Raw genomic sequence first — 25,762 nt, forward strand, 5'->3', positions numbered from 1 at the left:
AGCGCTCTGATACCACGTTGTCACGGACTTAGAGTGATGGCTAAAGATCCGTGCGGCCCTTGACGGTTTACTCACTAATCTTTCAAGCTTCTTGTAAACTCAAGGAAGCCTTTAGGACTTGGTTTGCTAAGAGAATGTTTAAGGAAAGTTTTGGAAAGAGCAAAGAGAGAGCTTTTTGAAGAAGGCTTTGTATTAGGCTTTGGAAGATTGCTACAACTTGCTTGGTGCCTTTGCAAATGGTGGCACCTCTATTTATACTACTCTCTAAGGACTAAAGTGTAATTAATATTTACATGGGAAGTCCCTAAGTTATCTACACTTTGGCCCCTATCTAGAGAATTCTACACTTCTCTAAGGGTTTCTTGAAATCTCTAAGGTTTTCTAGCCTATTCTAGAAACCTCTACGCCTTCTCCGCTGCAAAATTTGCCTATGGCAGTGGCAGGACGTCACAATACGCTACGAAATTGTGTATTGTTAAATTCACATTTAAGTGATAGTTAAATTTTTAGCCCTATAAAAGAAGGCTTTATGGAGAATAGAAACTAGACATCAAAGATCCCTAAAAGCTTTAGTTATTCTCTAATTCTAATATTATTGAGCTTCAAAGAGTATGAGCTCATTTTTCAGCCCAAGATATCAGTTAATCCTAGAGACCTAGATTGATGTTATTATATGTCAAATAATGTAGCATGTTATCTAAATGAAAGTGCCACTACAAATTAAAATCATGTCACATGTTAGATGACATGACATGCCTAGTCATCAAATTAAAGACCAATAAAAATATGAAGATCAAGTATAACTTATTACACCATTTTCCAAAATCATAATGAACACCTTAATCAAAAGTACTTAAAATCACGTTACATGAATTTGGTAAATGGACGTACTTATATTTTCATATTGTTAGTAGTATACTATGGACGTACATGTAATAATTATTAGTGCCACCTATTATTATTTTATGCTTCATTGAACCGTTTAACTTGGAAAAATAATAAAATCACAGCTATAAACATTATTATTAAAAAAAAAAAAAAACCATTTGTTTCCATGCCACGTCTTCTCTAGTCAAATATATATTTTTTCTGGTCCAAGAATTAGTCAATGTTTTAAGACAACCCTAAAGCTTAGAACCCTAAAAGAAAATAAATATTAAATAAATGAAAAAACAAATTCCTGGACGAGCTTGATAAATGGGCAAAACTCCTAGAGCCTCCAAAATGAATTAACATATATACATATAGAGATAAAAGAATTTCAACAACAAATTTTTTTAAAAAACATATTGAGAAGAAAAAAAACTAAGCAAAGGGAAAAAAAACATAAAGAAACTTGGGACCTATTTGAGGTCCCTATACATATTGAAAGAAACAATTTAAGAATTGATCTTAAATTGAATATTTTCAATAATTATTATTGTGTTTGTGATTTTGTGGATAAATTTGTTGAAAAAGATCATATATTATAATGAGCCAAAGGAGTTTTACTGGAGATCAAAACAAGGCAACAGTAGTTGCAATAGATAAAGATAAAGGAAGCCAATATGCATTAAAATGGGCTGTTGATACTTTAATTGGAAAAGGCAAAAATGTTACTCTTCTTCATGTTAAAGTTAGACCTTCTGTTTCCCTTCCTAATGCAGGTTTTTTTTTTCTACCTTTATATAATCTTTTATTTTGAATTTAAAAAAAAAAAAATCGATAGGAAATATTGATGTTTTTTTTCTGATTCTTTGATGTCATTCATATTGATGTACATTGCTAGTTTTGTGTTTTTGTTCTTCTTTTTGTGTTTAATCTTTTATTGTGTCATTTTCAATTGTTTCAAGAATTCTCTCTTTTGGTAAATGATTTGGCTGAAGGTTTATCCTATCACTCTCTTTTGGTAAAATGGAGGTACATTTTTTTTCTTTATAGAAAAGGGTGAAAACTTACCTGCACGCGGTGTTTATCCCAAACCATATAAAACCGTAGAAAATGGCATGGATGTTTTTTTTTATTTGTTGATAAGAGAGGTATATGTTCTGGCTTCAAAAGATAGACACATGCAAGATTTAAACGTGATGCTTTCAATCTTAAAGCTATGTAGTTCTCAAATTATGAATTTAGAATTTAATATTTATTAAAACTAAAGTGATTTCTTTCTACATATATATCTATGTTTCATGTCGAGAATATTAAGTTCAGTTGAACCTATTATTCAAAGCCTATATCCACCTCTGGCTTTAAACCTATTATTCGAACAACGTTCCTTTCTCAGATGTGAGTGATGGAACTCCCAGAGTATATAGAAGTGATCCTGATAGTCAAGCAAAGGAGTTGTTCTTACCTTTCCGATGCTTCTGCAACCGTAAGAATGTAAGTGCACGTTGCTGCTTACGCGTTCAATCTTCCTCGTGTTCTTGCAGATGTCGTTTCATTTTCTGAATCATCTTACCTCTCTTTGTCGTAGATTCAAGTCAATGAAGTTGTAATTGAAGGCATAGACATAGCGACCTCCATAAGTGACTATGTTACAGCCAATGTCATAGAGATTCTGGTGGTGGGCGCTGCATCAAGGAACGGTTTTGTTAGCAGGTACTATTTTCTGTTGTTTCCAATAAGTTGTAGTTTTCAACAACATTGCACTATTTCATATCTAGCTACTTACCACATTTTTTACTTCAAAGATTCAAGACGATGGATGTCCCAACCGCGGTGTCCAAAGTCATACCTGGCTTTTGCACAGTTTATGTGATTGCCAAAGGCAAAGTTCAATCGACAAAGAATGCATCTTCTCCAGTTCCCAGTTCACCAACTCCCGTGCAGCAGAATCATTCCACCTCCTCTCTAGGTGCTAAGCTTGGCTTCGCTGATACACGTTATGCACAAATCAGCAGCGACACAAAAGGTCTGTTTTTCCACCTGCAGCATATTGCGTTAATTTCTGTCATAAAGCACTTGAACACTATTAGAACAGGTTTAACCTGTCCTATTTCAACAGGAAGTGTGACTGATATTAGGTCACCATACGCATCACGAAGCTCAGCTGACGATTTAGATAGCATCAAGTAAGTTTTTCAGAGAATCAGGAAGCAGACAGTACTTTATGCAATATATAAGAGGAAGTGCAAAATGTACTACTCCAAACGGTTGATTAACATAAAACGACTCAATTTATATTTCTCTCTTTCAACAGGTCTCCATTCAACAGAGGTAAAGGGATAAACAGATCATATGGAGACCTCTCAGTGGCAGAATCTGATTTATCATTTGTGAGCTCTGGTCGTCCAAGCTCTACATTTCCAATCTCTATGGACAGCAGTCACGATTTGGGTCTTCCCCCTCGGCTTTCAAACAGCTCAGACACAGATGTTAAATATTCTGCTCCGCGACTTTCAAACAGCTCAGAAACAGAGAGCAGGTTAAGCTTTGGATCATCATTCTCAGCAACCAGGTTATCTGAAGCTAATGGCTTCTCATCAAATTCTTTTGATAGTGGCAATGGATCATGGTCTTCACCCAGCAACATGGTATGCATTTCAACATCAACTACAGGAGTATCTGCAAAAAATTGTTGAAACACACTAGATACAATATCACAAAAGCAATCTAAGTTTAACCAAATAAATCCAGAAAAAGTATAGGAAGATAAATATGGTGCAACAAACTCTAATCATTTGCTGGAACCTATCCTCCTCATGCTTCTAAGATATGAATTTCATCACTTTTTGTTGTTATGAAGGTGTTGTCATTCAAGCTTTCCTATGTTTCACTAAAGTTGTGACAGCGAAGGTTTCTTTAACAACTACTATTAGCACTAAATACAGAAGATAAATGATAAATATTTTTCTCTAATATATAGGAAGACATAGAAGCAGAGATGAGAAGACTCAAGCAGGAACTCAAGCAGACCATGGACATGTACAGTTCAGCATGCAAGGAGGCACTTTCAGCAAAACATAAGGTATTAATTTGAGGAGGTGAAAATTTCTGTTTTTTTATCAAAGTATAGTACATTAGTGTATCAGAATATGTTGGAAAGTACCTTCTCTTGTGAACTGGAATGTAGCCTAATTTTTTTCATGCAGGCAATGGAACTTCACCGCTGGAAAGTAGAAGAAGAACAAAAATTAGAAGAGGCACGACTAGCAGAGGAAGCAGCACTGGCTGTTGCAGAGAAAGAAAAAGCAAAGTGCAGGGCAGCCCTTGAAGCAGCAGAAGAAGCACAGAGGATCGCCGAACGAGAGGCACAGAGAAGAATCAGTGCCGAAAGGAAGGCACTCAAAGAATCTGAAGAGAAGAAGAAGGTACTGGATGCCCTTGCACAGAGTGATTGCCGGTATCGTAAGTATACAATAGAGGAGATTGAAACAGCAACAGATAACTTTGCAGCAACTCGTAAAATTGGAGAAGGTGGATACGGGCCGGTATACAAGTGTTACTTGGATCACACGCAGGTTGCGATTAAGGTTCTCCGTCCAGATGCTGCTCAGGGAAGGTCACAATTTCAGCAAGAGGTATGAAACAGAGGAATTCTTCCTTTGGTCAAAAGAAAGTAACTATGATTTGAACACATTTAGAGAACATATGTGAGTTGTTCATCTTGCAGGAAAACAGAATATTAGTGTTCTGGCGTCATGAACTAAGCATCTTTATAAAAACTTGTGTCCTTCTTGGACCATAATCAGTGTTCAACAAATCAAAATATGTGAAATAGGAGCTATAGAGTCTCTAGATTGTGTGTATTACAAAATTGACGATGCCACACTACACCCCACCCCCCACACACCCGGAAAAGAAAGAAGAAAAGAAAAACATACCAAGCAAATCCAATTAGTCATAGAGTAGTTCCTGAAAAGGTTATATTCTCTCATGCCCCTTTTCATTTGCTCTGATGCAGGTTGAAGTTCTAAGCTGCATAAGGCATCCAAACATGGTTCTTCTACTTGGAGCCTGCCCTGAATTTGGCTGCCTAGTGTATGAGTACATGGCCAATGGGAGCTTAGATGATCGCCTCTTCCGAAGAGGAAGCACTCAAGTACTTCCTTGGCAACTAAGATTTCGTATAGCTGCAGAGGTCGGAACTAGCCTCCTTTTCCTTCACCAGACCAAGCCAGAACCTCTAGTGCACCGGGATCTGAAACCTGGCAACATTTTGCTTGACCGCAATTATGTAAGTAAGATCAGCGATGTTGGTTTAGCTAGGCTCGTCCCCCCTTCTATAGCTGACTCCGTGACACAGTACCGAATGACATCAACAGCGGGAACATTTTGTTATATAGATCCTGAATATCAGCAAACTGGGATGTTGGGAACAAAATCTGATATATACTCATTTGGAATAATGCTTCTCCAAATAATTACAGCCAGACCTCCAATGGGTTTGACCCACCATGTTGAGAGGTCAATTGAGAAAGGCACTTTTGCTGATATGCTTGATCCAGCAGTTCCTGACTGGCCTATGGAAGAGGCTTTGACGTTTGCCAAGTTAGCACTCAAGTGTGCAGAACTCAGGCGTAAAGATCGACCAGATCTTGGCACTGTAATTTTGCCTGAACTTAACAGGTTACGTGTACTTGCTGAAGAAGCAATGCAACCAATGCATTTTGGAAGCAGCCCAAGAAGCCCAACTAGTGAAAGCCGATCTACCTCTCAAGTAAGTGATATAAGAACATCTTTGTAAAACAAACTGAAAACAGTTTCAACTTCAAGAAAATACCATGTGAATGCTGCAGATGGAAGAATGTCAGCGATGTTGATTGGCATACCCACCATGAAGAAGAACCTTCAAACACATAACAAGTCATGATCTTTTGCAGGTAATTTCAGGATCAGATAGCAATAAAAGCCGCTCAAGCAACCCCTTTTCATCAAGCACAAAATCAAGTGGTGAATAAGAATATGCATATGACAGAAAAAAGTTGGAGGAGCCAAGATACTGTTGGCACCAAAGATACCACAAGCAGCTTCTTTAATGTAGTTCATCTTCTAGGTAGCTGAAGATAGCTGGTTTCATGCAGCTACAGTTACTTGTTATTTATCCTGCAAAAAGAAAATGATGCTTTAACTAAACTATGTTCATAAAAGTTGACAGACTTCTGATGCCATGTTTCCTTTTGCTTTATAAAAAAGTTTTTTTTCCCCTTTAAGATCCTCATGTGGCATGAGTAACACTATAAAAATGCAGGAATACGAATTTCCTGTACTCATTAGCTCTAACCAAGAAAATTTGGCACCAGAAGATTAACAAGTTGGAAGATGGACAAGATGGAACATCCAACTCTTAGTGAAACCACAAAATTCAAGCACTGTGATTATAACACTTGGAAAATGTTTTTTTTTCTTTCAAAATAAGTGTAAGGGGAAATGCAAATGTTAGACGGATGTGCAGTCATACAAGATTAGAAAAAAATAAAAATGATGACATTTGGCAAAAGGTAAAAGTAGCGCACGTAGAGGATAAAATGAGAAAAGGTTGTTAGCTTGTCACGTGATATACCGACCTCAGATGCACCGGTCCATATTTGTGAAACTGTTGAAGTGTGTGACCATTCTCATATAAAAGCTTAAGCTATTAGAGAGAGCACATTAATTTTCTTAATTATATTCTCAACACGCCCCCCTCACTTGTGGGCTTAATTCTTTTTTTCATTGGCCAAAAATGTGGAAATTCTTTTTGATAATGGGTGACGGTTAGTTCTGATACCATGCTGAAATATGTGACCGACTTAATCTAGAAACTTAAGTTGTCAGAGAAAGCATACTTTTATTTGGTTAAATATATTTTCAACCGAAAGCATGATGATTGAAGGTAGTAAAAGGGGACAATATAGACCTAAAATCACATGGAATGAAGTTGTCTCGAAAAATTAAGTTTTGTTGGCGGAGTTCCACATCAGTTGTGGACTGGGTATTCGGTCTCCTATTATTTTATTTTTTGATAAGGTAAACTATTATTGAAAAGTACCAAGGAGGATACTAGAATCAAAATAGAACCCAACCAGACAATCTGCTACTCTTTTCTACCTAACAACATCTAACATATTGTTATTAAACCAGAAGTACAGATCCACATTTATTTTTAACTCTAGAAATGTGATCTCTATGTCCTTCAAACAAAGCCTTGTTCCTTTCCAGCCAGATTGTCCAAGAAATGCAGAGTGGGATAGTCTTCCATATCTGTTTCAGCCTACTAGGAACCCTTTGAACATGCCAGCTTTCTAATGACTAATAGACCCTTATAACTTTCGACATCACCATGAGATGCCAAAAAGGCTCCCAGCCTTGTCAAGAGAATCTGCAGTAGAGAAGTAAATGTTCAACTGTTTACTGTTCTTCTTCACATAAATAGAATCTGTTACACAAAATAAAGCCCTTCTTCTGTAAATTATTTTGAGTAGACATGCACCCTAGGTTGCAATCCATTCCAGACATGCTACCTTAACTAAAGTTTCAGTCTTCCAAATCATCTTCCAAGGCCAAGTACTATCCAAATGAAATGTTTCCCTTATAACAACTTTTAACAGAGAACTTCTTATCGTTACTGGTGGTCCAAATCAAAGAGGCCACTTTACCCTAAATAAGCTGAACAGACAAAGATCTCTTATATGGTTTTCGACAATCCTCACCTCATGAGCTAGCTTTTGATATTGAGTTAGGACCAAAGTCCATTTATCTTATCATGGTATTAGAGTTAGGCCCATCACAATTCTCTTGGTTTATCAGATGTAAGCCCCCCATCTAATATTGATCATGCTACAGATGTTCAGTCCTAGCATACAGAGTGTTGAGTTCCCACATCGATTGTGGGATTGGTAAGTCTCCTTATATGATTTTGGACCATTTTCACCTCATGAGCTAGCTTTGGGGATTGAGTTAGGTCCAAAATCAATTTTATCAGGATCCATGCAAACTTGTTGAAAAATAGCACACCAAAACATTGAAAGAAAAAAATTCATATAAGCAATACAAATTAATAGGGGCGAAAACTTGGACATGATGGTATGTTTGCTTTGAGTCTGATGTTTGTTAGGTATCCGTTAGAGAATACACTTGTCCCTCATAGGCTGTGCATGAGTTTTCGAAGAGATTTGTAAAGTCCTGGACCACCTATTGCCAAGGTTTTGGGTTAGATGCTCATATTCTTCACATGATATTAGAGCCGAACTCTCATGAGCCCATTTGCACAACCATTTTCTCTTTTCATGTTCTATTGTTGTGCACTTCTCTTCCTCAACTCAGCCCATAAAGCTGCTCTGGGTTTCTCTCAGATTAGCCCATTGAGCCACTAACATTACTCTAGGCCCACTATCCAAATGCATCACCTAATGAACCTGGTCCATTACTTGGTTGTATCACACAATGAATCTGGTCCATTACTTTAGTTACTATTCATTCCATTAGTTAGTTACTAATCTGATAGTTAGTTGACTGGTTACTCATTAATTGGTGATGAGCTGGCATAGTTTGTTAGTATTCATTTACAAGATATTTTGTAGATTGGGGATATAAGACTTAGCACAATGCTCTCATTTGAATGTAACACACGAAAATAATGATCAATACAACTTCCTTTCTCTCTTTTCTCTTAGCTTGAATTCATTGATGGATTTGTGAGTTTGTGAGCTCATATTTTCTCACCCACTCATTAATCTATTGAGTCTAGTCTCTCTCTTCAATCTTCACCCTTTTAGCTACTAATACTTAGGTGTAAGTCCATCTAACCCTCGCCACATCAAGGCAGATTTTGAGTGTGTGTGTGTGTGTGTATAAAGCTTAAAGAAAAGTGCTAGTTTTCTGGGAGTTTTTGGAGACATGAAGTGGTTCCACTCGGAGGAAACTGTAACTGAAGACTCTCCTCGAGTTTCATTTATCTGCAGGAGTTTGTCTTCTTTCAGGTTACTAATCTTCAGTTTCTTTTTGATTTGTTGTTAGCATCTGTTAACCTATCCACTAAATTGTGCCACTCAGGTGAGTTTACTGAATGGATAGCTAGGCAAGAAAGGGACCCAAAAAAAGCATAAATGATGATTAAATGAAAAGAGAAAAAACAAAAGAAAGTTCAGAATTTTAAATTGCAACTAACCCACAAATGCAGCTTCCAGTTATATCCTTTCTGATCAAATCAGTGAATGGGTAGCTGCAGTCAGGGCCGATAAACCACTTAAACCAGTGTATCTGAAGAACTGGACAGACAGAAAACAAAATGTTATAATCTTGTTAGGATCAAATACTGTTTAAGAAACTGTTTCATCTTTCTCGCATATTATGGCATTCTACGCAACATGTCTGAGGTGGATATTAGTATATTACTGTCTCGCATATCAGAAGTTACTTATGCACATTCATGGAGTTAAATTTGCTTTCAGTAACCAATGACAAACATGCTTACTTGTTCAAATAACTGAGCACAATGCAATTGCACAGAACTTCCAGCTCAGAAGCTATTCATCATCAATAGTTCCAAAAGATTTGATTACGGCGGAAGTATTTCTTGAGATAGGTGGTGATAAGCTCCTCATACGTCCAATTCTTGTTCTTACTGAACTCTAAACGTGCGTCCGAGCTTAAGTGGAAATCCCCTTTCCCTATGGCCTCAAATACGAGAGGTTCTGTTGCTACTATAACACAATCATTTATATTCAATTTCCGTAAAGCAAAATCCAAATTTCGTCCCAGACCTCTATCTAAGTATGCATCAACAACAGAACCATAAGTCACAAGATCAGGAACTACCTTCTCATGTTTCATATGTTCAAGGGTTACATGCAGATCCCAAAATAAAGACATCTTTGAAAATGCCAAAGCTCTAATATTGAAAGTATTAAGATCAGGAAAAAATCCACTTTCTACCATTCTCACAAATTCTCTCTGCAAACTTTTCATTTTGAAGTTGGCAGCATAAGAAAGAAGTAACAGGTTCCACAGTAGATTCCCCACATTTCTCCTACAAAGACCGACATCTCTTACAAACTGACCTAAACTATAAAACTTCTCTTTCTTGAGATAAGCCAAGGATATCGACCTGATCGCTTCTTCCTCTATAAGAATTCTTGACATCTTAAGACGGCCATATGCAACTTCCATTTCACTCAGCATGCCAAAATTGCTGTAGTAAATAACATAGGCATTTCCAGTAGTAGAATCAACAGGGAACCCCATGGAAACCATCTCTTTCAACATAACTTCCATCAATTCAAGCTGCCCTTTCTTTCCAAAACGAGAGATAGCCTGAGCATAAACATCACGAAGCAGGTTGGAATCTTTCAACTGAATCTGATGCAATATTCTGACAGCAACATCTAAATATCCTTTGCAGACGTAGATATCAATCAGTTCTGCAATTACATGAACATCCGGCAGAAATGAACTGTTCATAATTTCATCCCAAGCAGCTAATGCTTTGTAAAATAAACCATTACTAGCATAGCATAGCATCAATGCTGACAAGGTAGAGCTATCAGGTACAAAACCCTCAGATTTCATTTCAAGGACTAGCCTTTCAGCAGCAACAGGCAATTTTTTCCTACTTAACCCCTGTATCAGTGAAGCACAATCTGCATAATTACCACGTGGATCAATATTCCCTCCCTGTTTCATGCGCCAACGTCTCTGTGATCAGTACAACATACAACTTCCTTATAAGAGCAACCTTATGAAAATATTTATGCAATGATTGTTTGGGTAGTTGTTACTAATTGTATTGTATTGTATTGCTACTTTCAATACAATATTTGATTTGATTGTTACTTAAAATTTTATTATATTGTATTGTTAAATCCATCATTATGTAACAACGAAAAGCCTATAACGACCGATTTAGTGTGATCGTGTTGTTATCTTTCTTTTCTTTCTCATTTTGTCTTTTCTTACTATTTAATAATCCTTTTTTATCCATTGCCCTACTTTTTCTATAATAACTCTACCTCTTATCATGCTTTTCCTACTTTTCTTCATAATATTGTAGTTCCATCCTTCAAACTGTTGATGTGTGTCATTATGTAACAATGGGAACGATACAATCTATCCAAACATTGTCTTCTTCAAAACAATACAATACAATAGGTATAATAAATAAACATGCGCTTTAACTAGGCCTCCATCGACATTTATGCTCCCACTTTGAGTGTGCACAAATAGATACTTAAACTTATATAAAGTTGAACAAGTACTCACATGTCTTCTACATGGTGTCCTACTTGGCAACTCACGTCTTATGTGGTGTGCTATATATATATATGTTCAACTTTATATAAGTTTAAGCTAGAGTGTGTTTATGTACTAAACCCAGTACAATACAATACAATGATACATAAAAACCATCCAAACAAGCTAATTTGAGTTGATTTAATTCAATTTAGCTTCAAAGATTAGTTCTAGAAAAGGAAAAAATTGGGAGATAAAGGGAGTATAGCCAAGATGAAAATTGTACCTTTTGTGCAGAAGATTGATTTTGGTGGGAAATTAAGGAAAAGGGCCTCAATTTTGGAGTTACGGCTATGGATACAACTAACCCAGCTGCCATTGGTGACTTATCCTGAGAAGCTCAAACGCACAATTTTGCTGCCGCTAAACTTAAAACTGGGCCTATCGCCGCTTCCACTTTCAACTACTTATCTACTTTCCTCCGTTATTTTTTAGTTATAATGTTATACTTTTTGAAAGTTAATTCAATTAATTTTTTAAATTAAAATAAATTATATTAATTTGATATTTTAAATGGTCATTGCACAAATTTCTCTGTTTGACCTGGTTCTTAATTTTTGCCTTTTAAAATTGTTCATTTTTAATTTTTATTTTGGGAATTTTAAGTAATAAAAAGATGGTTGAAATGATTTTGATAGCGAGAAAAATCACTAAGATAAAAAAAAAATCACAGAGAGTAAGTTTACGGTACAAGTTATATCCTAAACATATTTTCACTGGTATAAGTTATGCTTCACACATAAGTTTATTAGCACAAGTTATGTTCAGTCATAAATGCATGACATAAATTATGCCTGAAGGCAAAAAAAAATAAAAAATTAAACTCAATGCATAAATTTAGTGTCCCAAATTATGTTTAAGTACATGAAAAATATGAATCGAAGTTTGAAGAAGGGGAGGGAGAAGGAGCCCTTGACCCGCAGGAGGATTTATTCAATCACATAGTTTGGGCTCCTAGAATATGGCACCCTTGGGGCTTTCTATTTGATTGTATCGAAAGGCCCAATGAATTGGGATTTCCCTATTGGTCCAGGTCATTTCGGGGCAAGCGGATCATTTATGATGAAGAGGATGAGCTTCAAGAGAATGATTCGGGGTTCTTGCAGAGTGGAACCATGCAGTACCAGACACGAGATAGATCTCAAGGCCTTTTTCGAATAAGCCAATTCATTTGGGACCCTGCAGATCCACTCTTTTTCCTATTCAAAGATCAGCCCCCTGGCTCTGTGTTTTCACATCGAGAGTATAATGACACAAGTTATGCATACGTCATAAGCTCAGTGGCATAAACTATGTCACAGGCATAAGTTCATAGCAAAAGTTAAGTCTCAAGGCAAAGGTTCTTTAAAAGTCTTGTCTTTTGAATCAGAACTTATGACTCAAGACAAACATCTCTAAAGGAATTTGCTTAGAAAAATTAAGAACAAATATAATGTATAATTTTGTCAAGTCCCATAAGAATATACATGGTATAGTGTTCTAACTTTTACCTGTAACTTTAACATAACGTGCATTAAAAAATATCAAGAACTAATTGAATCGTGTCGATATTGAAAAGAAACCGAAATGATGAGATGGTTTCAAAAAATATAATTTTAATTATAAAAAAATAAATAACATAAATATTAATATGATATAAATTTTATAACATAACCGTATGACAGTACAATTGATACTCAATTACTATTCATTATAATTTGACATATTTTTTGTGAATATATGGAATTGTATATATCATTTGAATTAGGCAAGTAGATATGTTGAAATACCAAATATTTGTTGATTACATTTAGTAATCATTTTTAACATGTTATATATTAATGTTTATTATTAAAAATTTATCTATAATTACTCAAAATTGACCTTATTATATAAACTCTTTTTTACAGCACTACATAGAATTCAAACTCTTACTTTTTATATTTGTGGCAGCCATCTTAAAATGTGGAAAACTTAAAAATGAAATTAGTTCAAGACCAATTGGATTCTTTAACCTCTCATTTAACCATAAATTTTGAAGTCGTATTTGGACATACATTTTATTTAGAAAAAAATTGAAATTTTGTGAGTCAAAGTAAAATTTCTCAAATAGATTTTGGATCAATTTCTGAAAAATTAAAAATATTCGAAGATCAAATATTCAAAATCTAATTAAATAATTCATGCCTAAATTGATATTTAAAAATATTTTTTTGAAAATCTGATTCAAAACGATAGATTGCATATTGGATAAGATTACCTAGAAAAAATGTTTAAATGTAGATGAATGACATATTTGGCTTTACCAACCATGAGTGAGTCCACTAGTTTTGACTTGATTAATAGATAGCCACTAAGTACATTCTCCTACCTAGAATTTGAATATGCCCATGGATTATACATAAAACCATTTGACACCAAACTTTCCTACCCCCACCATGTTGTCAATTTTACTTCATATATATACACACAACCCCTTATGCCTATTCTCATAATAATTCATCTCTACAAATTAAAAAAACATGGCCAAATTTGTTAACAAAATGACCATATATTCCATTCTCTTTACAATTATATTTCTTTCATATTCAAAATTACTATCATTCCCTCTCAATAACATTTCACTTGTTGTACTCCCTATACTTCCCCTTATTTTCTACTTCCTCTATGCCAACAAATCCCAAAACACCCTCCCTCCGGGCCCACGGCCCGTCCCGATTTTCGGTAATTGGCTTCAAGTCGGTAACGACTTGAACCATAGACTCCTAGCGACCATGTCACAAACCTATGGTCCGATATTTTTACTCAAACTCGGGTCGAAAAACTTAGTTGTTGTATCGAACCCTGAGCTAGCTAATCAAGTCCTACACACACAAGGGGTTGAGTTCGGGTCACGTCCACGTAACGTTGTGTTCGATATATTTACGGGGAATGGACAAGACATGGTGTTCACAATATATGGTGAGCATTGGCGAAAAATGAGACGTATCATGACAGTACCATTTTTCACTAATAAAGTGGTGCACCAATATAGTGATATGTGGGAAAATGAAATGGACCTAGTTGTTGATGACTTGAAAAAATTGAAAAATGAGGGAATTGTTATAAGGAGACGTTTGCAATTGATGTTATATAATATTATGTATAGGATGATGTTCGATGACAAATTTGAGTCTTTAGATGATCCTTTGTTTATTGAGGCAACTAAATTCAATTCAGAGAGAAGTAGATTAGCTCAAAGCTTTGATTACAATTATGGTGATTTTATACCTTTGCTTAGACCATTCTTGAGAGGGTATCTTAATAAGTGCAAAGATTTGCAAACAAGGAGACTTGCATTCTTCAATAATTATTTTGTGGAGAAAAGAAGGTAACCCCTTTTCCCCCTCATTTTCTGCTTTATTTTATTTTGAAATCGCGTTAGAAGTTATGTGAGTGAAAACTTGAAAAACTCCTAAAAGTTATTCATTTTTAACCTTTCTTTGAACTTCTTGACAGGAAACTAATGGCTGAAAATGGAGAAAAACATAAGATAAGTTGTGCTATTGATCATATAATAGATGCTCAAATGAAAGGAGAAATAAGTGAAGAAAATGTGTTGTATATTGTGGAGAATATCAATGTTGCAGCAATTGAAACAACTTTATGGTCCGTGGAATGGGCTATAGCTGAGCTTGTAAATCATCCAAATGTTCAACAGAAAATTAGGGATGAAATCTCAACTGTCCTTGAAGGTAAGTCAGTCACAGAATCAAATCTCCATGAGTTGCCCTACTTGCAAGCCACAATAAATGAGACATTAAGACTCCACACCCCAATACCTTTACTTGTACCACATATGAATCTTGATGAAGCAAAGTTAGGTGATTACACTATTCCTAAGGAAACTAAGGTGGTTGTGAATGCATGGTGGCTGGCTAACAATCCTGCATGGTGGAAAAACCCGAATGAGTTCCGGCCTGAGAGGTTTCTCGAGGAGGATGGTGGCACGGAGGCTGCTGTTGCTGGTGGCAAGGTGGATTTCAGGTACTTGCCGTTTGGAATGGGGAGGCGGAGCTGCCCCGGAATCATCCTTGCATTGCCAATTCTGGGGCTTGTGATAGCCAAACTAGTGTCAAATTTTGAAATGCAGGCTCCTCCAGGTGAGGGAAAAGTTGATACAAGTGAGAAAGGAGGGCAGTTTAGCTTGCACATTGCAAAACATTCCATAGTTGTGTTCAAGCCTGTTGCTGCATAATATGCTTACCAGAAAGCAAAATTACTGTCATTCTTGAAAGATTTCAATGAATATTTAATTATAGTTTCTTTTTCACCTCTTTGTATTACCATAATATCATTTTGTAGTTCAAAATAATAAAAGCTTTCACATTCTGTGTCTTTACTAAACAGCAGACAAGACAGTTTCCACAGGACACATTTTGCTTTTGCAGCGTCAAATTTCTTCACATTTGTGTGTATTACAAAACTGAGATACACCAGCTACAACTAGGGAAATAACTTGTGCTCCACATCTATCCTCGAGCAGTGGAACACTCGATTAGTTTTTCTATAAAAGGAAGAAAAGGAAATGCCGGCTAATCCTCATATCAATGGGGGGAAATTTACACATCACTTGATCTAAGGCTAATGAGAGTTCCCCAAGTACACACTCCTAGACTAGAGGTACAGAGAATTTGCAAACATTATCCCTCGTCGAAGGCTCTCACTGGCAGCAGCAAATTTGTTCTCCAAATCCACTTCTCCCGCAGCATGTGCAGCACCTTTTAACTGTAAATCCAAGAGACAAATTTCCAGTATTTGATTCCATAACATATATAAAGACGGGAACTCGTATCCAAAGTGTTACATAATGACATGCTTGTGTACAAGCGTTAATAATAAAAAAGAAAATCAACTTATTTCATGAAAGTACTCCTTGATGCACCAAACTAGCTTAGTAAACCAGTGATATTAAAGATTTAGGTTTTTTTCCCACATAAACGCTATACCAAAGTATCCATGAATTACCTGGTTCAAAAATTCATCAAGCCTTCTTACTAGCCGAATGATGCTACCTTCAAAGATATCAGTCATTTGTATAACCTCCGCGAAAGATGCTCCCTGAAGGAAAGCATTAAAACAAATAAGAGGAAAGAGTAAAAATTCACAGTGTTTTCTTCTTCTTTTTCAATTGGGGTAAGGAAAGACCCTAGGTTAACTCAATGTGGAAGAGACAATGCTAGAAACCTTTGTTTAGGGCAACCGGAAATCATTTATTTTTAACCAAGGAAGAATCCTGCAACACTAAAATGTTCCTTAAAGACTGAACTTGAGCTGAACTGAATAAACCTCTTCCAAATACGAGAAACTAGTTTGATTATAATCAACTTTCCTCCAACTGGTTTCAATCATAAAAAATTAAGCAAGAGTAATCAGCAATTCCAAGTTCAAACTAGAAAATTATGGTTCCTGAATAAAAATAATTGCCCTATAGTAGATCAATATATGTGCCTCTTGTAGGTAAATGACGATCATGGAGCTTAACCAAAAATATGAACACCACAAGAACAAACAGAGTTAGGCTGACCACAAAGAACAAGAAATCACTCGCATTCTAGATAGGAAAACTACACTGAAGGCAGAGGGGACTTCCAGTAGGTTTGCAATTAATAAAGAGCTTGGAAGATGATACCTGCAGCCATTTTTTGGAATATCTGGAACGAAAGGAATAGAAGATGCTTTGATGGAATATCAACTACCTACCAATCTTTAAAAGCTAATTGCCTCATGTTTTTGTATAGTTGGGTTTATTTATCCCCTCTAGATTCCCCTGATTCATTTCTGAACTTTGTTAGCTCCTCGACTCTTAAGGGCATCTCCAACCCTACACTCTATTTTACTATCCAAATATAGAGTTCTCTATTTTTTCAGACAACCATCTCCAACCCAATTCTCTATCTTACTCTCTAATAAAAATCTTCTTCTCTCTCCTCAATATTATATTATTATTTCTATTTCTATTTCATATTTTTATTTCATAATATAAATCCGTTCTCTCTTTTTCCAAAATAATCACCGTATATAATTTTCATGTAATATAAAATTTTATTTTATTCAAAATTTTAAAGAACTACAAATAATTGAAAAAAGATATCAACAAGCACAACCACATTCACAAGCACAACAATTCTCTGGATCATACACGATTTTTTTTTTCCGAATATTGTTAAATTTGAAAACGACCTACTAGTTTACTAAATTATTGTTGTGATTTTTAAAATTATTATGTTATATATTGTATTGTTAACTTGTATTTAAATTAGTATGTTATGTATTGTATTTTTAAATTAAAATTTTCTTCTTATCATTTAAATTTTGTGCATTCTTCATAGTGAAAATAAATAATAATATCAAATTATCACTTAAAGTGACAAAAGCTGGAAAAATAATATTTGAAATATTGTTAATTTGGGATGAAAGGAGTATATATTAAATAATATATTTTTAAAAAAGTTGTATTACATTTAAAAAGAATTACAAATATTAGAAATTTAATTAATAACCTTATATGAAAAATAATATGTTAATTACAAAATAATAGAAATAATACTAAAATAATGAAAAAGTGAAATAGAGGTGAATAGTAGTTCTCCACCTCTCTATAAATAGAGAATAGAGGGCTTTTTAGAGTGTGGTTGGAGACCCAATTCTCTATTTTACTCTCCAAATGTAGAGAATGGAGAGTAAAATAGAGTGGGGTTGGAGATGGTCCGACTAACAATGTAAAGGAGAGCTGACCTTTTGCTACTAAGTTTTTGTAACTATTATGCATCTACTTGATGCCTCAATAGAACTAATTACTTCATCAAAAGAAATTAAAGAGCTTGGAATTTGATGGTTGAAACTTGGAAAGGACAGATTTCATGGTTCACCCCCCAGCCCAAAACATAAAAAAGGTGGAATTTTTAAAAAAGATCAGTTTTTACCTATCAGATAAGGAAAAGGAAAAGACAAAAGAAATAGATGAGGTTGCTGGTTTCAGCAAGATAGATGTCCTATAGATGGTAGTTTCTTTGGACTGAAGCATGGAAAACTAGTGTCAATCATAAGCTCCTCGAGAGTTGGCATATAGAAAAATGTTGCAAAAAACATGAACTTGTAGTATCACTCTAATTTAAGCATGGAATTGAACACAACATTGGCATTGACACTTTACCTTCGACCAACAGTAAATGACATCCATCAAGAATGGCCGTACTGATGCCTCTACATACTCTTCAATGTTTATCTCCAACTTGCATTCACGTTGAATCTGCAAATGGAAAAAAATGTTTTTGCTTGTGCTTCTGACATGCAATCATTGAATTACAAACCCTATATAAGACTGACCTCTGCTATTCTTCTTGCAGTATCTTGTAGCTGTTGTAATGGTTTAGTTAGCTCAGCTCTTAAATGTATTTGTTCATTTGTTTTGTCTCCTGGGATAAAGCAACTTGCCAGAGCCGCAGTTTGATGATGATCAAGATCATTGAATGTACCTAGCAAAAAAGATTATTCACAAATCGTATATCACTGGTTCATAGCTACTTCTGGCACACACCCAAAGGAAAACTAAAGCAACTAGTTGGATTCTGAAATCCAGTTAGCAGAAGTAATCAGCAATACAGGCATAAAAGAGACAACTGAGCAGTAAAGGAAAAAATAATTTATTTATTTTTGTAATATCAGTTCCAGTGCAACTACATGGTTGTCAAATCCTTACATCGCAAAAAGAGTAAGCTCGGGCACGCCTTAATTCGTTTTAATGTGAACTCATTTGCTTTCACTCTTAAGAATTTCAAAACCGTGTCTTCATGCATTCCAAAGTAATACACATTGCTCCCACTTTTTAAATCAAGTCCAAAGAAATAAAATTGCATACTAATATGGACAAATATTACCATTCAACATCAATTCAGTCACGAGGAGTTCATCCCCGGTGTCTATCAAGCAGGCTGCTCGTCCCTTCAACAGCACAACACCATCAGCATCTATGTGACCCAGCTTCTTCAAGACTTGGGAACGATTTTTAAGTTCATCACGAAATTTTTGAAGCTGAAAATTGTCAATCTCATATTAAATAAATAAATTGATAAAATCCAGTAAAGTACTAAAAGGTTTCAGCAATAACTCCAAGGTGATGTAAGTGAAGTTTAATATATATAAATACCATCTTGAAGCTCAAAAGAGTATATAGTATAGAAGAAAACTTGAGAAGGATGAGAGCAAAAAACGTGCCACAGGATGTTGATTGTTCAGGACTAATCAGAAGAGAACATCCTGAACCTTTTAAATGAAAAGAGAAAGCAAATCTTGAATAGAAAAACTGGAAATAGAAAAATTATATAATGAACCAACCAAACTAAAGAATAAGACCACCTCTCTCTCTCTCTCTCTCTCTCTCTATATATATATATATAGAGAGAGAGAGAGAGAACAAAAACCATAGTTTAGTGATTGAAGAACATTGGAGTGAAATAGGCCAGAATAGAAAGGGATAGATATAGAGGATTCATGTAGCAAAAACTAACGAGTTTGGGATTCAGGAGTAGTTGATTTAATTGATTCATTCCACATAGGAGCTTTACCTGTGAATCCCGCATTTTTGACTTGAGCTGTTGAATTTCATGGTTCACTTCCGCCTTCTTTTGGAAACTCTTAAGTTGATGTTCATCTTGTGACTGTTCCACATGTGTGCAATATCATATGTAGAAAGTAGTGACAATAATTAAATCATATTCATCAAAAACATAAAAAGCAAAAGCTTATACTTTTCATGCGTCCTCACAGATTAAACAGTAAAAATAATTTTTTGTCAAACCTTGTGTAGTGGATGAGCAAACAATTTTTTCTCCAGTTCTTCAATCTGGTTCACTATATCAACAAATTCAGGATCTTCAAATCCCATGTCCTACAACGATAGAAATCAGGAAAAGCAGCAACAAACTTATCTTGATCAGTAGTTCGAAGCTGAAGAAAGATTGTTTATAAGGTTCATTCCACAACCAGTAAGCCTCCGTTATACTTAACCCAAACAGAACAAAACTATGCTGGATGTGATGCTAAACTCATGTGAGACTACAAGAACTATAAATGCAGAATTCTGACCAGCATAAGATGAATGCCAGAGAAAGTAACAGTGTTAAAAAAAATTGGATGACCAAGAAATCCGTCAGGAGCCAACCCTTGGGGCCAACTATAGCACTCAAAACTCGCAGATGATGGGCCCGCCCCTCTATCCTTATCTACTAAATACCAGAGTTAGTTTGTTTGGCGCAAGGCTCAAACTTGTAACCTAAGACACAAGTCCCTCAATGAAAGTAAGAACAGTTATTCTCAACAAGATATAGGACAGTAGAATGGTACTTGGCATCAAATGCAGCTAGGATACACACTGAATGAAAGTAATATGATAATGATAGTACAATTAGCTGACGGAAAATACTTTCCCTTTCAGCTCTTTTTTTCTTTTTATTACTGAGAGAATTGTGCATCAACAATTCAAAAATGCTCTATGAGTAGGTTAGCATAGAGTGCAATCATATAGGGTACAGATAAACCACGAAGTGCATATAGCCACCGCTGTTTGTGAAGGAACACGTAAAATACAGTTGAATTACACATGGCTCCAGTTTCCTATAAGTGACACTAATTTATGGTTTTTGACATGATTGGCAATCTCTCCAAGCAAAGAATTTCAGTTAACCAGATAATCATTTCACAAAAGGAACCAAAAAGGACATAATTAAGATGCCAATCTTCTCTCACCATAATATGTTTAAGTTTTGGCTTTTACTAACAGACGGTTCCATATTAAAAATGCCAAATGTTGAATCCAATGTGGAACCAGAAGTAAGATCATTCATACCTTTACAGGGTTAAGCTTCGGGAGGCCTTGAGGAAAACGTTTCTGAAGCTCCTGAACAGCAAGAAGGATGCTTTGCCTTGCCTCCAATGGCCGAAGATCCGCAGGAACAGATATTCTAAGCTTACTGAGGGAAGAAATCAGGGGCAATTGAACAGGAACCTAATATTTGGAAACATACTCAGGAATGAAGTCATAATCTAATTTAGTTATAGGAAATAAACAATTATTACAAACTTATGTACTCACTACATGCATTTCTCCCTTCTCCCCTGGACGAGGAGGACATGGTTTGGGTTGAGAACCATTTTCACCAGAACCAAGAGAGCAATGAAGTAGGGTATCCACAATATAGCCCGTGCTACGTGAAGCAGAGAGTGCAGCAGGCATAGAACCCGATGCAGCTGGAGGCTTTTTTACCACATTGACTACAACACCCCAACCCCAATCTTTTCCACCTTCCCATACCTTGACCTGCCATCATCGATGCAATCTCAATGAACAACATTAAGATGAACAGTCCAATGGGGAAAGTCAAAAATTTATTAAGTGAATGATTTTCAAACAATACAAACAGATAAATGAATTTTTTTGAGAATGAAAAAAAAAATGAATTGAACACCACAAAAGTAATAAATAGCACACACAATCCCACATCGCATGGGGTCCACAACGAGTACAGTGGCTTAAGTTAATGGAAACTAACAGCAATCACATAGCATCATGAGAAAATAGAATCCTCTATCTATTTTGATAGGTAAGGAGCAATAGCAAATGACCCAAGCAAAAAAATTCACAAAGGTAAAGTTAGAACGAGAGCAAGAAATTACTGATAAAAAAAAGAGCAAGAAATTACTGATAAAAAAAGAGTAAGAAATTACTGACAAAAAAAAGAGCAAGAAACTATAAGAAGTATCTAAAGTGTAAGTTGCAGAAGGCAAGAACACAGAACTACGGCTCATCTCACAAAGAGGCTTAGGCATCAATAGTAATTAGTTAAAAGTTACATTTCGCGGGCTTCCAAAAATATGGCAGATAGATTCATGATCACCCAAAAATAGAGGAGAGGCAGAGACACGGTGACGAAATCATATAAGGGGTCAAAATAGGGTAATGTCACGTATGTCCACACTCCACACTAATCAGAGCTCAATATACTCACAAAAGTACAGTAGAGAATAGAGATGCCTCGCCACTTACCAGCCTGCCGGGAAGAAGAAAATGGAGGACCCTTTCAGGCCGTGTTATTTCAGCCATCAGTTTTTTTTCACGTTGTGCTATCTCAAGCTTTAGTTTATGATATTCTGCAACCTCACCCTACAAGTAGAGAGAAACAAATTTCAGGATCTATTGCATAAGAAGATAGAGGTATCTGAAAACCACGATAAGTCGATAACAACTTATTTTACCTCCCCTGATGCATCAAGCTTAGCAGCTTCTTCTTCCAGCTTAGAGACCTTCTTTCCAATGTCAGGTAACGCCTTACACAAAGACAACCTCACTGTCAGTCATTAAATAAAACGCAGTCAAAGATAGAATGGGCGTTGACAAAGACAAAACCTTCTCATGCTGAAACTGGTGGAATGAGTGTTTGATAACATGCTCGGCAGTAAATTGGCCTTGAGCATGACTCAATAAATTCAGAATTGTATAGTAACTCAGCCTAAACGTGCTGACTAATGGAGCTGGTTTACCCAAAACCATGTCCTTGATGCTATCCATCTCCATCTGAAATCATCAAACACTACATAAGCCATCCACCAAAAGAGCTAAGTAGAATACTTTACAACATTGTTTGCAATTTTGCATATGCTTGAGTGGCTAAAACTATACATTTCAAGATGACAATAACAGTTATCTACGAGATTCTCTTAAAGTAAGAATATTACTACCAACTTACCTTCTCATCAATCATGATAATACAAATACCACGGTCATCTTTTCCACGACGTCCTGCTCTTCCACTCATCTGCATGAAAGAAAAAAGAATTTGAAGAATAAAAAACTGAAATGCAAAATGATTTAAGTCATGTCATATGGGCAATTCAGACTCACCTGTATATACTCACCAGATCCAATGTAACGATGACTATCACCATCCCATTTCTTTACACTGGTAAAGACAACAGTTTTTGCAGGCATGTTTAGCCCCATGGCGAACTAACAAAACATTAGAAGGGAGCACAAAGGAGAAAAATCATTAGGGGAGTCTAACTACACAAGATAACAAGACACACACAACAAAAAAAAAAGGGAAGTCATTACAGTCTCTGTTGCAAAAAGAGCCTTGATGAGTCCTTCTTGGAAGAGAAGTTCCACAAGTTCCTTTATAACAGGAAGCAGGCCAGAGTGGTGAACAGCAATCCCACGCTGAAGTAGGGGCAACATTAATTCAATAGCTGGTAAGTTTCTATCTTCCTCGCTCAAGCAATCCACTGCATTATGGAAAACCTCCTTCACTATTTCCTTCTCCTCTTCAGTATTAAAATCAAGCTTGGGCATAGACATTGCATGTTGTTCGCATTCTCTTCTACTAAAACTGAACACAATGACTGGCTGAAACTTCCGTTCCATGATCATCTAATTGTCAAGAATCAATTGCTTCAGTGATATGAGGCATCATCATTGTTATAGTAAATCATTAAACAACTGTAAAGCACAATGTATTATGACACGGTGTTTTTAAAAGCCATAAGGCATACGAGTGACAAGGTTCGTGGGACATGAAGCCATTTTATGTAACAATCAATTTGGTGGATCACGTCGTTACCTCATAATTTTCTTAAAATTTTGTCTTCACTTATTATTTAATAATCATATTTTATCCTTTACCCTAACTTTTCATATCAGCTCTACCTCATACCCTATTTTCCTTAATAGGTTTATCATTCAAATTGTTGATGTGTATTGTGTAACATTGAAGAGCACGGCTTCACTCAAGAAGCAAGTTTCATATGTAAAAATGCTGTTATGAAAAGAATCTAAGTATCCTAAGAAAGTAAGTTGATATAACAAGAAAGAGCAAAACCAAGATAATATCATCTGGAGACCAAAGTACCAAACTACACACCTTGACAATTTTGCAGATATCTGAGACACCACCAGAGGTAGAGCCACCTTTAGCAATTCTACCTCTAACCCTAGCATTTGCACTGTTGCTTCCATCTCCTACTTTCTTCTTTGCAAAACTGTCCTGCATCTTCAAAAAATTGTCCTCCCTAAACTGCTCATTTTCATCAATAACAAGATACAATCCAGAACCACCCATTGGAAACATATAATGCTGCAACGGGGTAGGCCGAAAATCAGTGTAGACTACATGACATGGCTGTTTATGAATATTGCATATCCATTCAGCAAACTGAGTAGCATTCGACATAGTCGCTGAAAGAAAAACCATCTTAATAGCTGGTGGCAAGAATATAATACTCTCTTCCCAAACAACCCCTCTTTCACGATCCTTCATGTAATGTATCTCATCAAATATAACCCAGGCAACTTCCTTTAACACCTCAGAACCCCTATACAACATACCCCTTAAAATCTCCGTCGTCATCACCAAACAACTCGCATTTGGTGAAAGCGTTACATCACCAGTCATCAAACCAACATCAGAAAACTCATGACTTAACTCTCTGTACTTCTGATTACTCAAAGCTTTCAAAGGCGAAGTATAAATAACCCTTTGTTTATCCCTAAACGACATTGCAATTGCGTACTCAGCAACAGCAGTTTTCCCAGCGGAGGTATGTGCTGATACAAGGATTGATTCATTTCGTTCCAAGCATGCAACTGACACTTCCTGAAATGGGTCAAGCTTGAATGGGTAGATTTTCGCCATTTCACCATTGTAACAAGGATTTGAAAGAGTTCCGTGAACTGATTCGTCATTTGTAGAAGTGTAACTAGATGGAACTGCTACCTCGTGCACGCAGGTTCTAGTTAAATTTGCTCTCTTGGAAGATGAATTTAGCTCCGGGACTTCCTTCTCGCCGGGGTTCGCCTCCGGTTCCTTCCGTTTCACGGCAGCCGGAGAAGACTCCATTTCAGTTAGTTTTAGGGTTTCGGCCTAAACCCCTCTTTACTAAGCAGTTACAGTAGTTTTTCCGAATCGGAAAATCACTTATTGCAGGTAAAGCTATTGGTTGGGTTTATTAAGATGAATATAAGTGGCGCTATGTATTTAGTTACGTTTTATTGTGAAATTTGAAAAAAAAAATATATATATATAAAATAATATTTGAAATTATGTATTTGATCATGAATACAATTTAAATTTACTTAATATTTTATGAATAATTTAGAGTGAAAATATTTTTTTTCATATTTTTTCAAAAATATTGAAATTTTGAGATTCAACTTTAAATTAAATTTTAAAGTTTTATGACCAAAAGCAATTTTCAGAGTTCAATTCTGAATGAAAAAAATTTCATGATCACTTTTTAAATATATTTGCACATAAATTTGATTGAAATTTCAAAAAGTATATTTATCTGTCATATTTTTTTAATATAATTATCCTTATAAAACTTTGAACATACATATATGTTAAACTATTAAATTTAAGGGTAATTAATACAAGTCTCACTAGTCTAGAAGTTAAGGGAGCTAATTATTTGTTTTCACATGAGTTTTTGATATTACAATTTTTGTCATTTTTAGTCCCCCCCCCCCCCCCCCCCCCCCTCCCCTCCCCCCTCCCCCCTCCCC

The 25,762-nt window shown here is 35.7% G+C and overlaps 4 protein-coding genes and 1 long non-coding RNA gene across 6 annotated transcripts; 2 read left to right on the plus strand and 3 right to left on the minus strand.

The window, feature by feature from the left end:
* The first annotated feature begins 10 nt into the window (after positions 1-10).
* On the plus strand, positions 11-5,904 carry LOC102586103 (U-box domain-containing protein 35-like). Its single transcript, XM_006360589.2, has 10 exons — positions 11-1,646; positions 2,264-2,361; positions 2,456-2,580; positions 2,673-2,893; positions 2,987-3,053; positions 3,182-3,515; positions 3,848-3,949; positions 4,074-4,502; positions 4,886-5,641; positions 5,805-5,904. Exons 1-10 carry the CDS (start codon positions 1,472-1,474, stop codon positions 5,880-5,882), a joined length of 2,385 nt encoding a protein of 794 aa, XP_006360651.1. The 5' UTR covers positions 11-1,471; the 3' UTR covers positions 5,883-5,904.
* On the minus strand, positions 2,101-2,740 carry LOC107063286 (uncharacterized). The gene is made up of 2 exons (XR_001475188.1): positions 2,654-2,740; positions 2,101-2,552 (listed from the first exon to the last, which is right to left on the minus strand). It is a non-coding gene; the product is annotated as an uncharacterized lncRNA (long non-coding RNA).
* A 35-nt stretch (positions 5,905-5,939) lies between the features above and the next one.
* LOC102585336 (pentatricopeptide repeat-containing protein At3g42630) lies at positions 5,940-11,581 on the minus strand. Of its 2 annotated transcripts, none has more exons than XM_006360588.2 (4): positions 11,417-11,581; positions 9,377-10,575; positions 9,071-9,170; positions 5,940-6,027 (listed from the first exon to the last, which is right to left on the minus strand). In XM_006360588.2, the coding sequence occupies exons 1-2, from the start codon at positions 11,507-11,509 to the stop codon at positions 9,439-9,441; spliced, it is 1,230 nt and encodes a 409-aa protein (XP_006360650.1). In that variant the 5' UTR covers positions 11,510-11,581; the 3' UTR covers positions 5,940-6,027; positions 9,071-9,170; positions 9,377-9,438. The 2 variants fall into 2 exon arrangements, with proteins under 2 accessions (XP_006360650.1, XP_006360648.1); XM_006360586.2 differs by having other exon boundaries at positions 9,377-10,596.
* Positions 11,582-13,673: 2,092 nt separating this feature from the next.
* LOC102586761 (cytochrome P450 CYP73A100-like) lies at positions 13,674-15,550 on the plus strand. Its single transcript, XM_006360591.1, has 2 exons — positions 13,674-14,539; positions 14,668-15,550. The coding sequence occupies exons 1-2, from the start codon at positions 13,692-13,694 to the stop codon at positions 15,404-15,406; spliced, it is 1,587 nt and encodes a 528-aa protein (XP_006360653.1). The 5' UTR covers positions 13,674-13,691; the 3' UTR covers positions 15,407-15,550.
* A 20-nt stretch (positions 15,551-15,570) lies between these two features.
* On the minus strand, positions 15,571-25,196 carry LOC102587109 (protein HUA ENHANCER 2-like). Its single transcript, XM_006360592.2, has 16 exons — positions 24,123-25,196; positions 23,318-23,632; positions 23,108-23,212; positions 22,953-23,021; positions 22,613-22,780; positions 22,462-22,533; positions 22,253-22,369; positions 21,302-21,526; positions 21,056-21,214; positions 20,009-20,098; positions 19,776-19,868; positions 19,089-19,242; positions 18,538-18,686; positions 18,365-18,460; positions 16,177-16,269; positions 15,571-15,936 (listed from the first exon to the last, which is right to left on the minus strand). The coding sequence occupies exons 1-16, from the start codon at positions 25,095-25,097 to the stop codon at positions 15,826-15,828; spliced, it is 2,991 nt and encodes a 996-aa protein (XP_006360654.1). The 5' UTR covers positions 25,098-25,196; the 3' UTR covers positions 15,571-15,825.
* Between the last annotated feature and the right edge of the window lie 566 nt (positions 25,197-25,762).

This window comes from Solanum tuberosum, unplaced genomic scaffold, assembly GCF_000226075.1.
Source record: "Solanum tuberosum cultivar DM 1-3 516 R44 unplaced genomic scaffold, SolTub_3.0 scf00328, whole genome shotgun sequence".
Classification (NCBI taxonomy): Eukaryota; Viridiplantae; Streptophyta; class Magnoliopsida; order Solanales; family Solanaceae; genus Solanum; species Solanum tuberosum.

Bases quoted from the DNA above. Each gene is read 5' to 3' on its own strand.
- LOC102586761 (XM_006360591.1), top strand. From the start codon at position 13,692: ATGGCCAAATTTGTTAACAAAATGACCATATATTCCATTCTCTTTACA. The intron at 14,540-14,667 runs GTAACCCCTTTT...ACTTCTTGACAG, and splicing joins TATTTTGTGGAGAAAAGAAG to GAAACTAATGGCTGAAAATG.
- LOC102585336 (XM_006360586.2), bottom strand. From the start codon at position 11,509: ATGGCAGCTGGGTTAGTTGTATCCATAGCCGTAACTCCAAAATTGAGG. The intron at 10,597-11,416 runs GTACAATTTTCA...TACTGATCACAG, and splicing joins ATCAATCTTCTGCACAAAAG to AGACGTTGGCGCATGAAACA.
- LOC102586103 (XM_006360589.2), top strand. From the start codon at position 1,472: ATGAGCCAAAGGAGTTTTACTGGAGATCAAAACAAGGCAACAGTAGTT. The intron at 3,054-3,181 runs GTAAGTTTTTCA...CTCTTTCAACAG, and splicing joins GACGATTTAGATAGCATCAA to GTCTCCATTCAACAGAGGTA. The intron at 4,503-4,885 runs GTATGAAACAGA...GCTCTGATGCAG, and splicing joins GGTCACAATTTCAGCAAGAG to GTTGAAGTTCTAAGCTGCAT.
- LOC102587109 (XM_006360592.2), bottom strand. From the start codon at position 25,097: ATGGAGTCTTCTCCGGCTGCCGTGAAACGGAAGGAACCGGAGGCGAAC. The intron at 23,213-23,317 runs GTAATGACTTCC...ATGTTTTGTTAG, and splicing joins CTCTTTTTGCAACAGAGACT to TTCGCCATGGGGCTAAACAT. The intron at 21,215-21,301 runs GTGAGTACATAA...TCCAAATATTAG, and splicing joins AGAAGGGAGAAATGCATGTA to GTTCCTGTTCAATTGCCCCT.